The following is a 13,200-nucleotide window of genomic DNA, read 5'->3' on the forward strand; positions in this document are numbered from 1 at the left end:
TCCCAATCTGAACTCCGGAGTTGTTTTGGGGTATAGGATAGAGCATCAGATAGATGGGTCAGTGGTTAGAACACTTAGCTTGGAGTCAGGAAGATCTGAGTTCAAATTCAGCCTCAGACACTTGCTAGCTATGTGATCCTGAGCTTAACCTCTATTTGCCTTAATCCTCTGGAGAAAGAAATGGCAAACCACTCCAGTATCTTTGCCAAGGAGACAATATTGACAGTATGATCCACAGGGTCACAAAGCGTAGGATGCTGACTGAACAACAACCCACTTACCTCCAAGTAGTTATACTTCACTATAGAAGTTACACTTTCAATTAGGTAAGTTAAGTAGTTACACTTTCAGTAAATCCTTGATCTTACTAATTAACGTGGACACCTCAGATGCCATCTTCTTCAAGAAACCTTCTTTGTTTTCTCCTCCTCACATTGTGAATCCCCTCTATCTCCTTGATTTACCATCTACTATACTTACTTGTGTTCATATTATATTCCCCCAGTAGAATATGAGGGCCAGGACTTTTTTGTTTTGGTTTGTTTTAATTTTTAGAGCCTAGCATAATATCTCATACATAGCAGGCACGTAAATATTTGTTGAACTGAATTGAGTGCTCCCTCAGATATTATAGATCACCCTTCTTACTTGTGTGTCATTCAGTCAGTCAGATAACATTAAGCACTGTTAGGCACTGTGCTAACTGATAGAAATACAAAGAGAAGGTAAATTACACTCCCTGCTCCCAAGGAGCTCACAGTCTAATGGGGGAGACAATATGAAAACAACTATGTATAAACACATTTCATATAGGATAAGCTGGAAATAATCAAGAAAATAAAGGAATTAGAATTAAGAGAGATTAGATAAGCCAGTCCTAATTCCTACACAGAATCTCCTCAATAAAAAGGGGGAGTCCTTTATGGATCTTTCAGTATTTAGTGTGCATAACACTTCAACCCTCAGGATTGCCATCTATTATTATTTCTTGGTCTTGCTACATGACATGCCCTGAATATGTTATCCTGGATAATGTCTTTTACACTGTTGTTAAGTCAACTCTCTAAGTGTTTGATGGCATAATGAAGAGAGCTCTTACCTTGCAGTAAGGAAGATTCTAGTCCTGTTCCTGCCTGAGACACTTTCAGCTTCATTTTCCTCATCAGTCAAAGAGGTCATAGAGTTAGTGAGAATCATATCAGAAATATATGTAAGATGCTCTGCAAACCTTAACATGCCATATAAATATTAGCTACTATTATTGTCCTGTTAGGGCAGCAACAATTGCCATGCTATAGCAGGATATTTACTCTCATATACCAGCTTTGCCTTTTCCATAAGTATACAGAATTTCTGTTATTTATAGTTTTGTGGTAACTGCTTCACTGTCATATATAACTAGAAAAGAAGTTGGGCCAGATATGTAGGAAGGGAGATGAATAACAGTCATGGAAGCCCTAGTGATGCATTAGTACCCATGAAATCTTAAAATACCAGAGGGAGGCTTCCAGTGTGCTGGGCAAATTCTCCATGGAGGATTTATGGAAAGCCATCAACAATAATCTTACAAGAAGAAAAACGATGTCTGGGTTGTGATCTGCACTGGTGGAAGGAATCCCTACAACAATGAGATCATAGATGGATTGAAAAATGGAAATATTAACTACTTGTAAGAGATTGATAAGCAAAATCGGGAAAGTGCATTTAAGTCAACCATAACAATATACTTTAGCTCAGATGCTGAGGGGAGTACAAAGAGTGAAGTCGTACATAAGGAAAATGAAGGAAGACACATTCTGTCTTCCTGACATAGTTGGGTTTTCATGGGATTCTCTTTTGCGAGGAGAAGTTTTATGTACATGTAGCACCCAGTAGTGCCTCCTATTTCTTTGCTATTCGTTATGTAGAAAGCAAGAGTACAGATAGGAATAGCTAACAAAGTTTCATGTTTTTTTGTGAATGGAAGTGACAGAAACTCTGTTGCATGAAATAGTTCTGGTAACTTTGCAACTTAGTTTTAAATAAGATGTCTGTTTTTAGTACCTAAAGGATTAATCCTTTAAGGAGGATTATTTGTACAATAAAACCAGTTTATTTTCTGTTCAATTTTGTTTTAGGTGATTTTATAACTCTAAAGTTTGTGTGAGGCTATTTTTTACATGCTGTTGATTGCAGGGTGTTATTAGAGCAACCTAGTTGAGAGGTTTCCTAATTATATTATATACACATATATATGTATGGATATTATGACATCCTATGTGTATGTAAGGTGAAAATGATCAATCAATTTTGAACATATTCCTTCCCCCATAAAATATGGATATACGTATTGGCACTTTACAGACAACTCCTATGTGGTTTTCATTAACTGGTGATACCTCCAAGATAATTGGCTACGTGGACTCAGGAGGATTGAGTTGTATTGGAAGAGCTGCCCCTCTCCAAGACATAAAAGGGACTGCCAGACTTTTCTTGGCCCCTTTGAATGCTTTTTCCACTTGTTTGCCTTCACCTTTTTGCCATTTCCCTTGTGTTTTTCCTCCAAAGTTCCTGGCGAGATGCGGGAAGGATTTTTCTTCTCTACCCCCCAGGAGCAATTGACAACATTTTGCAGCAGAAAAACATTAGAAGTGGATATGTATTTGTACATGACCCAAAAGGAGGGTTCCTGAGAGTGGATTTTGCCAGTCTAAGAGATGGCAGTAGCCAGGGCATTGATATATTTCCTATAGATTCACATGACAATTTCATCATTGTTTTCATTTACATTATTATAATTGTTGTCTGTATTATCCACCTGATTCTGTTTAAATAAAATTAAACTGAACTCTTTGCAATTATAATGACTAAATTTGGACCCAGAGAAGATGAAGAAATATGCCTCCCTCCATTCATTGGAGAGGTGGGGATTATCAGTGTGGAATGTTGTATGTGTTGGCAGGCTCAATTGATTTTGCTTAACCAGTTTTTTCTTTTTTGTTTCCAGGGCTGGCTCATTGGATTGGGAGAGGGGAGGGGTATGAAAAGACACAACATTGGGGGAAAAAAAGCAGACCTATGTGCCCCAAGAGGGGAGTTTATGGACAATGTTGCTGAACCCTGTAGAGGAAAGGGAATTTTGATCTCTTGGGTAGTTTCCCAGGATCTAACCTTCTAGCCAGAGAAGGAAGATTTCCAGTGTATCAGCTTTGAGGATTACCATCAAGATTAATGCAATTAGATAAGCTAAAAAAAGCCCAAAACTCTCAAACTATTTTGAATGAGCCCCCAAAGATATAACCTGTGGCATAGAACCCCTCCCCTAAATCTAAATTGGATAAAATGGATTAGATTGGATTCTTTTTTGCTCTGGCTCATTATGCTCCTATCTGGAGTTTACTCTGGAAAAATTTCCAAGTGTAATATAGGTACAACTTATTCCTAGGTTTCATAGCTATGGGTAAAAGAAGTTCCTAGCTCCTATATGAGCACTCAGGGCAACAATGTGGGATATAGGGTAAAGAAGAGCCTTTCTTTCACTCCACAGAAAATGCAAAGGAGTCAAAGGAGCTAATAGGCAGATAAAGAAACATGAAATGGAAAAAAAAGAAACATAAATTGTGCCTAGAAGTCATTCATATCCTAGGGCTGCTGAACAAGTAATATCTTTTACCCTTATATCTGCACTGTTCAAAGCACTGTAATAGTATGGATGGTGAATATCAGAGAAGTGGCAGTCAATCAATAAACATTTATTAAGTGCCTATTATGGGCCAGGCACTATGCTAAGCAACCAGAATACAAGGATACAAGCAAGGGCAAAGACAGATCCTGCTTTCAAGGGGCTCATAGTTTAATTGGGGAGACAAGATGTGAACAACTATATACAAACAAGCTATACACATGATAAATTGAAAATAATCGACACAAGGTAGGCACGAGAATTAATGGGGATTGGGAAAGGTTTCCTGTAGAAGGTGGTGTTTTGAGCCTTGAAGGAACCAATTTCCTTGTATCTCTTGGTCATGGATTCCTTTCACTGTCTCTCTAGTCATGGGAGCTAAGTGGCTGATTCTTCAAAAAGAATACTGTTCAAGAAATCCCTTTCTCTCCCTAGAAGTCTCACATCAGAATTCTCAAATTGGAGAGTTGAATTTTAGATCACACTTGAGAAAACCCATCAGAGTTTACACTGTCTTATAATTTCCTTTTGCTGACTAGAATCCTAGATTCTGTAATTTTAATGTCAAAGAAATCAAAGTTATTACAGCTCCACACATGACGTTGTATCTCCAAACCCTCAGACTTACACTCACCCACAAGATAACCCCCAAGAAGAGTGCTGTCCAGGGTATCTCCCTTCTCTGTCTATCTACAAAGTTAGATTTTGGAGATTGCCGAAGAGAACAGAATACCCTCTCCTTTACAGAAGACTTCGGGGTTCAGGAACATTGACAATAAGGTTCCCTTTGGTTTGAATTGGCAGCCATATGTCTGCCTCTGCTTCTGCAGGAGATCCATCAGTATCACTTTCAAGCATCATTTGGTCAGGCTGCATACAATCATATGTCAGTCTGTAATGTTTGTTTCTGCTTCTGAAGGGCAAAAGAGGGAAATCTCTTCTACTACCCCCACTCCACCTCAATTTACAAAACTCAGGAAAAAAAGATACAAGAGAAAAGGCAAAAAAGCAAAAAAGGGACCAATAGCAGCCTGTCACTCTCTTTTAAAGACTTCACAGAGGGGCAGCTCTCCCAGCAAAAGTCCATCCTCCTGAGTTCCAGTCAACCAGTTAACTTAAGAGAGCTCTGAAAACCAATTAGGAGCTTCCTATGTCCTCCAAACAAGGCATCAATACGCATGTCCATATTTTAAGAGGAGAAATATATTCAAACAGATAGGTAGTGTTCCCTTATATGTAAGAATCTTATATCCTCTTATACATGAGTATTCTCTTACTGACAAATTTAGGTCAGATATCAGAGAGAATAAGGTTGAAAATAACTTCTCAAAAAGAAAAAAAAGTTAATATTTTCAAAAATAGAAAAGCCTGTAATTCATGAAAGACAGAGTTGACTCTTCTTTTATTTTTCTTTGTTAGTGTATGATGTGGAATGAGAAAGAGTAAAAATGTTCTAAGTGAATTACCCCGAGTTATTATCAAATTAGATAATATTTGGAAAGTACTTCGCAAACCTTAAAGTACTATATAAATTACCTGTCATTTCCACTTAATAACAACAATAATAATAGTTTGCATTTGTGTGTAGTGAGGATCATGGTGGAGATGATTCCCCAAACTTCAGTACCCACAGCTTGGGGTTGAGGGGATGGATTAGAAACTCCAGCTTAGTAATAATGAAGTCAAGTACTGTAATTGAATTAAAAGGGGCAAGGGGAGTAGCAGGGAAGGGCGTAAGCATTTATATAGCACCTACCCTGTGCTAAATGCTTTTATAAATATTATCTCATTTGATCCTCATAACAACTCTGTGAGATAGGTGCTATTATAATCCCCCCCTTTTTCCAGTTGAGGAAACTGAGGCAAGCAGAGGTTGTGACTTGCCCAGAGTAACAGCTAATAAGTGCCTGAGGGTGAATTTGAACTCAGGTCTTCCTGAGCCAGGCCCAGCACTTTATCCAGTGTGTCATCAGCTGCCTCTCAGGAGCTGAGTATCTCTCTTGGAAGTCAGGTATAAGGTTAAAAGTGGGGAAAATGATAGCAGTTAAAATAAGAAAGATAAGCATTTTAGGGTCAGAATTTGCTTTGAAAATGTTTGCTCCAAAGTATTAGATTTGACTTTAATGATTGCTTAAAACTTGCTTAAATTTGACAGTTTTATTTTTAACATAAATGTCAGAAGTTCTTAGTTGTACATCTGTTAGGAAGACAACATTTTATAGTATAAAGAGCACTGGCCTGGAAATAGGGAGAACTGACATAGCTGGACATAATTGGGGGATATGCTGGGATATCACAAAATTAAACATGACTTGGGGCAAGTGACTTAACCTCTCTTTGCATCAGTTTTCCCATATGTAAAAGTGAGCTAGGGGAAATAGAAGGGAGAAGAGGCTGTGAAAAAGATGAAATGCTCTCTTGCTTTCCACCTTGAAATTCCATGATTCGTGCTGATCTTGAGCAGAGTTACCATCTTAAAAATTAGAGGAAAGCATGTGCCTTACACTCAGACCATGTGACTGTGGCACTTTAACTGACCACCTGGTAGCATTGTACCCAGCTGGAAGAGGCAATTTCGAAAAGGTGAATAAAATTCTTGAGGCAGAATCTGCAAAACCAAGGTCCAGAGATAACAGTTTTGTTATCTCTGTAAGGAACAGAGTAATTAGCTGAATCTCATACTTTTCTTAAATAAAAACTATGATTATGAATGTTAAATGTGTATGCAGAATTAGAATGTATTAATTATTATATGGAATAAGTTAATTATAAGTAAAGATGAGTAGATAATCAAAGTTGTATATAATTAACATCATCAGATTTTTATTAATGATAAATCCTATAGCTGTGCAATTATCTTAAAAGCAAAGTTGTGTATTAAAAGATTTTTCTGTATTCAGGTATGATGGATACTCCTTATAGTCAAGATTACCATTCTCCTCTACAACTTTTTGATTTATTTTAAATTACATTGACTGATCTAAATGGAGTTCTTTACTTACTTTACACTCAGCTCTGAGGTCAGTTCTTGGGAGATGTATGAAAAATAGACTAGTATAGTCTCAGCAAGGAGATTACTGGTTGCCCTGGCATTCACAGATATATCCTAACAGGTCCCCAGAAGTCTTAAGAAATAAGAGATACATGGCTGATTCCACAGGGATAGACTGATAAAAGGTCAAGTTCAGTGAAGTCCACTGAGGCAGGTAGGAGAGTCCAGGCATGAAATGTCTAGTCAGGTAGGCATGGTCTAAAAGCAAGATGGTAAAAGATTCAGGAGGAGTAACTGATCAGTCAGCAAGCATTTACTAAGTGCCCACAATGTGCCTGACACAATGTAAGGGACTAGAAATACAAGAGATTAAACCAGAGGTTCCCAAAGTGGGTGATACCAACCCCTGCAGGCACTGGAACAATATAGAGAGGGCATTAGTAGTGTTGGGTGCATTGGGGGAGTGTTGAATAAAAATAAGGGAGCAGTGGAAGCATAAGGAAAGAAAAGAAGATAAAAAATTTTTGAAAAATCATTTGTACATGTTTCATCTGTTGGGTAACAGAGTTAAAGTTGAAGTGGTTATATCATTTTTCAAATAAATACAAAATGCAAGTTATAACTGATCGGTGGTCAAGTCCCCCAACAGGTCTTAACAAGCAGGTGTTAGCAGGCAAGCATTGTCAGGAAGTCCAGCATGCAGCAGCAGGAATATGTGCGTGTAATGACTTGTTTATAATGTGACACTATACAGTTACATGATGTAGTATTGCATCATCAAAATTTCAATGCAGGGAAAAATCCCATAGATTTATAATAAATTATTAAATTTAAGATGTGTCATTAATTTTTTTTAAATGATGCAAACTTAAAGAAAAGTTAAAGGTTTAAAGAAAGATTTCTGGGGGGGGCCACTGAGTAATTCTTTTTTTTTTTTTTAAAAGAGGGTGGTGGGCCAAATAAGTTTGGGAACCTCTGGATTAAACCATCTCTGACCTCAGGAACTCTGACCCTAGGGAAGAGGCCATGGGCTTTATTCTGATTTCTTCTGCCTGCTGAATATAGGTTCCACTGGGAGTAATCATGATCAAAAAGAAGCAAGAGGTCTGCTGATAAGGCAGACAGAGATGCTAGAAAGTAGCATTTTATTTCCAAAAGGAAAACAAGATCAGTTATATTTGTAATGAACAAGGGAAGGTGATGGGATCAAAGGTTAGGACTCTTGCTAAATAAGACCTCCTGGACCCTGTCCCATACCTCTTGGGTTCCTTGTATCTTCATGTGGCCTCCAGCAGCATGAAGTATTCTACTCTTATCTTACTAAAATATCCCAATTGCACAAAAATTACTCTTTTCTCTTCTCCTTGAATTAGTAAATGTGAAATGCCCCATGTTCTAGATGAATATTTTTAAAAATTAACTGTATTAATTAAGGAGTTAAGAGGTCATTGAAATGTAAGTTGCAGTAATAAAAGTGAATAAAAGGCTAGGCAGTAGTTAAAGAATGAAACAGGATGTGTTTTGGCAATGTAATGGAAGCATTTAATGGGAATATAATGGGAAGAACTCTGGCTACGGAGTCAGAAGATCTGATTCAAATGTTGACTGCTATTTCCTATTTTGGTTTTGGAAAGATCACTTCTCTTCTCTGGGTTTCACTTTCCTCATCTATGAAAAGAGGAGATTGGACTCATTTATTGTTTTGATGCCAGCTCTAAATCATGGGTTTGAATATTAGTCCAGGTAGTATTATTAACCATGATACTTCTTAAAATGCAGTATAAAGAGTGCTAGACTTAGAGTCACAGGAATTGAGTTTGTATCCCAGCTTTGACATTTATTAGGAACTCTGTGACCTAGGGAAGTCACTTAACCTCTTCTGGCCTCAGTTTCCTTTAGAGTGAAAGGGTTGTACTCCATAACCTTCAGTTCTGAATTGCTGTTTCAATAAAGCTTTGAGGCTCAGTTGCCCTTTCTATAAAATAGGAGTAATAATAAAACTTGTGCTACCTTACAGGGTTATTGTGTGGAAAAAATGCTTTGTAAACTTTAAAGAGCAATGTAAATTTAAGTTGTTTTTATTATTGCTATATTATGTTATTTTATATTTATATACGTACATATGTCATATATATTTTAGTCTTGGCTCAAACAATAACTTAGATCTGTGATGCGAGACAAGGTACTTACTTAACCTCTCTGGACCTTAGTTTCTTCATCTGTAAATGAAAGAGATTAGACTAAATGAAAAGTTCCTTTCATTTCTAACATTCTGTACTTTGCATTATTATGAGGTTCATGGATTTAGCATTGAAATGTTTCTTGCAACCACATCATCATTTTTATAAGTGTTCTCATCAAACATTCATTATGTTACCCACAGAGTGGGTGGAGCTTAAATCTATTTAATTTCCTAAAAGGCTTGAATTCCTAGAAATTACATGTCAGACATGCTAAACAGTGGATTCTGAGACTCTGGAAACCTGAACTTTGTTAACCAAAATTCTCCAGATTGACATTCAACAACTTACAAAGTGGCTAGAAGAAAATGTGATAGGTGCTCCAGAAGATACAAACTTAAATAAGATCTGCTTATTGTACAGTCTATTTTGGGAAATAAGTCATGTTTTTAGGGGGTGCATTAGTTTTTTTATCTACAAAATGGAGTTATAGGGATAGTTCAAACAGAAGGATTTGGAGAAAGGGGAAGATAGATTATATCTGATATTCCAATAGCTACATATCAAAGTAGAGTTCTTTGTTGACTTGATAATGGAGGTGGGAATTCGAAATGGTTTGGGGAGGTTATTGCAAAGTTTATCTCCATCCCTTTATTACAGGGCTGCTAGAATCCTTCCCTTTCATTCTTAATGCCTTCTCCCCCTAGTCTTCAAGCCCCTGAAATACTTATGATTTCTTGAGTAAGTCCTAGCTTGGTGCTGGTATATTTTTCTCAAAGAACAACCTTTTGAACTCTTCCTGCAAATACAGAGACAACTTTCAGTTAATCAAAGACTGAATGTCAAACTGTTAGATTCTCAATGCCATTACTTTCTCTTCTCTCCCATTGCTTGCCTTTTTTTAAAAACCATTTTACTACAACTAGCATTTCAACTAGAGGTGGAGTAGGGAGATGAAAAGATAAGGGACTCAGATCTCACCATTTTGCACCTCCTTGGCTACTCTAGTGCAAGATTTGGTGAATAAGATACAGCTAATCAAGCTTGTTAAATTGAGTCTTTTGGATTATCTGTGGATTTCTTTTATCCATGTTCTCCCCACCCTCCATCCCCCATTTCTAAATATATATGGAAGAATTGTGCTTCTTATGAAGAGGCTGCTATTACACTTGCCCCAGGGCATGTGCTAAATTCTCTTTCTTCTATTCAGAAGAGAAGCCAGATTGCTCCAAGGCTCGCTGTGAAGTACAGTTTTCTCCACGCTGCCCCGAAGATTCTATTCTCATCGAGGGTTATGCTCCTCCTGGTGAATGCTGCCCATTGCCAAGCCGTTGCGTGTGCAACCCTGCAGGCTGTCTGAGGAAAGTCTGTCAGCCAGGATACCTGAACATATTAGTGTCAAAAGCATCAGGGAAGCCAGGAGAGTGTTGTGACCTCTATGAATGCAAACCAGGTATGCACTTGTCTTTGCCTCAGCAAAGTTCTCCCTTGTAATACACCCTCCATCCATATCTGCAGAGGGAAGAAAATCTGCTACCACTCCTTTGTTAATGAAAAGTTCTCCCATTCCCATGTAAGCTCACAGAAGATCTCAAATTTTGGGTGCGAGACTGACTTTTGACCTACAAATTAGAAAACTCGGGTTGACTAATACTTCAGCATGTCAGCTCCTTGAAGAGGACTATATCTTCTTGTTTCTGCAGTGCTTAGTATAGGGTCCATTTGCATGAGGTCACTCCATATGTGTTTGGTGGTGGTGTTATTAGTACTGTAGTTATCCACCATTTCCTCATCTTTCCTGAGGAGTTCAAAGACTGTATTTGCAGAGCTACTCTCATTTGAGAAAACAAAATGCTTAAATCATTAAACATGATTCATCATCACAGATTTAACAGTCATTTTAAGATTAACCCATGCACCAAGATGCCAGGATTTACATAATGAATTGTGTAGTCCCAAATTTGCTCTCTGTTGAAGGCATCGCCCTCTCTCCCTTTTATCTGCAGCACCCCTCTAAATCATCTTTTAATCTTCATTCGCTTTCTTTCCAGACATCAAATTAGTTGCCATGCCCTACTGCTTCTCCCTTCATAACATCTCTAAAATTTTCGCTCTTGTGGCAAAATTCTGTGTTTGTGCTATGTTCACCTCTGGCCTGTTATGACCACCTCTATCTAAATCTCCCAACCCCTAACCTACTTTTTAAAAATTATCAGGTTAATGTCTCAGTTGAAACAGTCTTTTGCCCACCCTGTGAATTAGACTTCATCCAAACCCACCACTGATTCTGCATCGCCTTCCACATATTTATCCTTGGTTTTTAAGCCTCTCTCCTGACCTGCCCTGTCTTCATCTTCTTTCTTGATTTAGCCTTGTCCCCCATCCTTTCTTCTTTCTGCAAGGACTGAAAATATATTGAGGTTTTGTAGTGTTGACAAATGCCAGTATAAGAATGGGGTTGCTAGACACGATTCTGGTTGGTGAAAGAAGGTTGGAGATCTGTCCAGTGCTCCATTTCAGGACTTGATAACAAGAATAAAAATCTCAGTAAATGGTGCCTCTCTGTTTATCCCCCTTTCAGTTTTCAGTGTGGACTGCAGCACAGTGGAATGCCCTTCCATTCAACAGGTTGTTTGCCCGCTGGATAGTTATGAAACTCAAGTTAGACTGACAGCTGATGGCTGCTGTACTCTTCCAACAAGGTTCGTTTGTCTTTTCTTTTATCAAGTTTTCACCCTTGTCTTCTTCAATGTTAGCACCATCGAGACTGCAATTTTAAGCATGTGTTCTCTTTTCGGTGGAAAGCCTAATATTGTCATGTTTCCATGGAGAAATTTCTGAGACGTTACTATTATTTTGTATTTACATACCATCTTCCTTCAGAGCCAGATCTGAGTGCTTTAAAGTTATTAACTCATTAATCTTCATGGGGCCCTAATACAGGAATAGCTGTACTTTAGGAGACAGAGAACATTGAAGGCAAATAATTCCGTGGCTATGTGTGTATGTAGCATGATAACGTGTACGAATGCCTTTGCTCTCTTTTAAAATAATGCACTTAGAATTGTCTAGTGCTAAATAATGATCAGCTCAGTGGAAGTGCTGCTAAGGGATCCTTAAGAGATCATAGCTCTAGAGTTGGCAGGGACCTCAGAGACTATCCAGTGTATCATTTTCCAGTTGAAGAAATTGAGGCCCGTAGAAGTTCCTTGGCTTGCACAACCAGGATCACACAGGAAGTTAGCTTTAGAGGCAAGATCTGAACCCAGGTCCTCTGACTTCCAAGCCAGTGCTCTTGCTGCCCCTTCACCATCACTTAAGTAGCCAACTCTGCCTAGCTCTTGGTTCCTTTCTGAGATATTGCAGGTTCTGAGTTCTTGTATTACAGCTTTTTAAATGAATGCACACAACCATTCTTGGACAGAAAGAGAGAAACTGGATGACATTTTAATAACAGCAGGCATATTAAGGCTCATCCCAAGAAATTTTTTAACAAAGGGTTATACAACAATGGAATGCATCGCTTTGTGAAGTACTGAGAATCCTGACAAATTCAAATACTGTCTAGTTGACCATTTTGTCAGGTGAACCAAGCTCCATGATTCCATAAGATAGAAATGCTGGACTCCTTTTTACTTATTTATTTATTGTGCTTAAATAAATTCTGTCTTGCATAATGTTGGAGGATGTTTGGAGTTAAAAATGACAAAAATGAGAAACTGAAACCAACAGAGAAAAACAAAGAATTTGGCTACAATCCCACTATCAACTAATTGAAGAGAGAGGGGTTAGCTCTCCTAGCATCCTCGGTTTCCTGTCTTTGGAACAGTCAAGGGCCTACGTTTCCTTGTTTGGCAAATTTAAATATGTAAGCAGGAGCTACTTCCTGTTACATCTTATGCTGTCAGATGCTTACCTTCGATTAGATAATGCTGGGCCAGCTAAGCACAAGTTCTGACAAGTTCTCCCAAGCTAGAGAGTTCAGAGCCTTCACATTCAGTGCTGGTGACAACTTGTATGTCAGTTGTCTGAGGACTGGCCCAGCAAAAGTCAGGGCAGATCAACTTATCACCAGAAGCTACACAGCTGTATGAAGATTTTTTTTTTAAATCAACACATGAGAACTATCTACTTAGGGTATAGAGGGCCTGAGATCTTTGTCATTAAATAAAGTACTCATGTCAAGGAAGTGAATGAATGATGAATGAATGAAAGGAATAAAAATGGAGGAAGGAAAGAGGGAAGGAAGAAAAAAGTATTTAATAAATACTATTGCAAGGCACTATACTAAACACTAGGGGTACACAGTCTCTGCTCTCACAGAACTCATCCTAATGGGGGAGATAACACAGGTAGGAGGAACACAG

The 13,200-nt window shown here is 38.1% G+C and overlaps 1 protein-coding gene across 1 annotated transcript in view; it reads left to right on the plus strand.

The window, feature by feature from the left end:
• CRIM1 (cysteine rich transmembrane BMP regulator 1) overlaps positions 1–13,200 on the plus strand; it is a 248,835-nt gene that overhangs the window by 116,035 nt on the left and 119,600 nt on the right. The window contains exons 3-4 of the mRNA XM_036752195.1: positions 10,044–10,286; positions 11,415–11,535. Of these exons, the coding sequence (XP_036608090.1) occupies positions 10,044–10,286; positions 11,415–11,535 (364 nt within the window). The remainder of the gene's footprint in view (positions 1–10,043; positions 10,287–11,414; positions 11,536–13,200) is intronic.

The sequence above is a fragment of the Trichosurus vulpecula genome, chromosome 3 (assembly GCF_011100635.1).
Source record: "Trichosurus vulpecula isolate mTriVul1 chromosome 3, mTriVul1.pri, whole genome shotgun sequence".
Classification (NCBI taxonomy): domain Eukaryota; kingdom Metazoa; phylum Chordata; class Mammalia; order Diprotodontia; family Phalangeridae; genus Trichosurus; species Trichosurus vulpecula.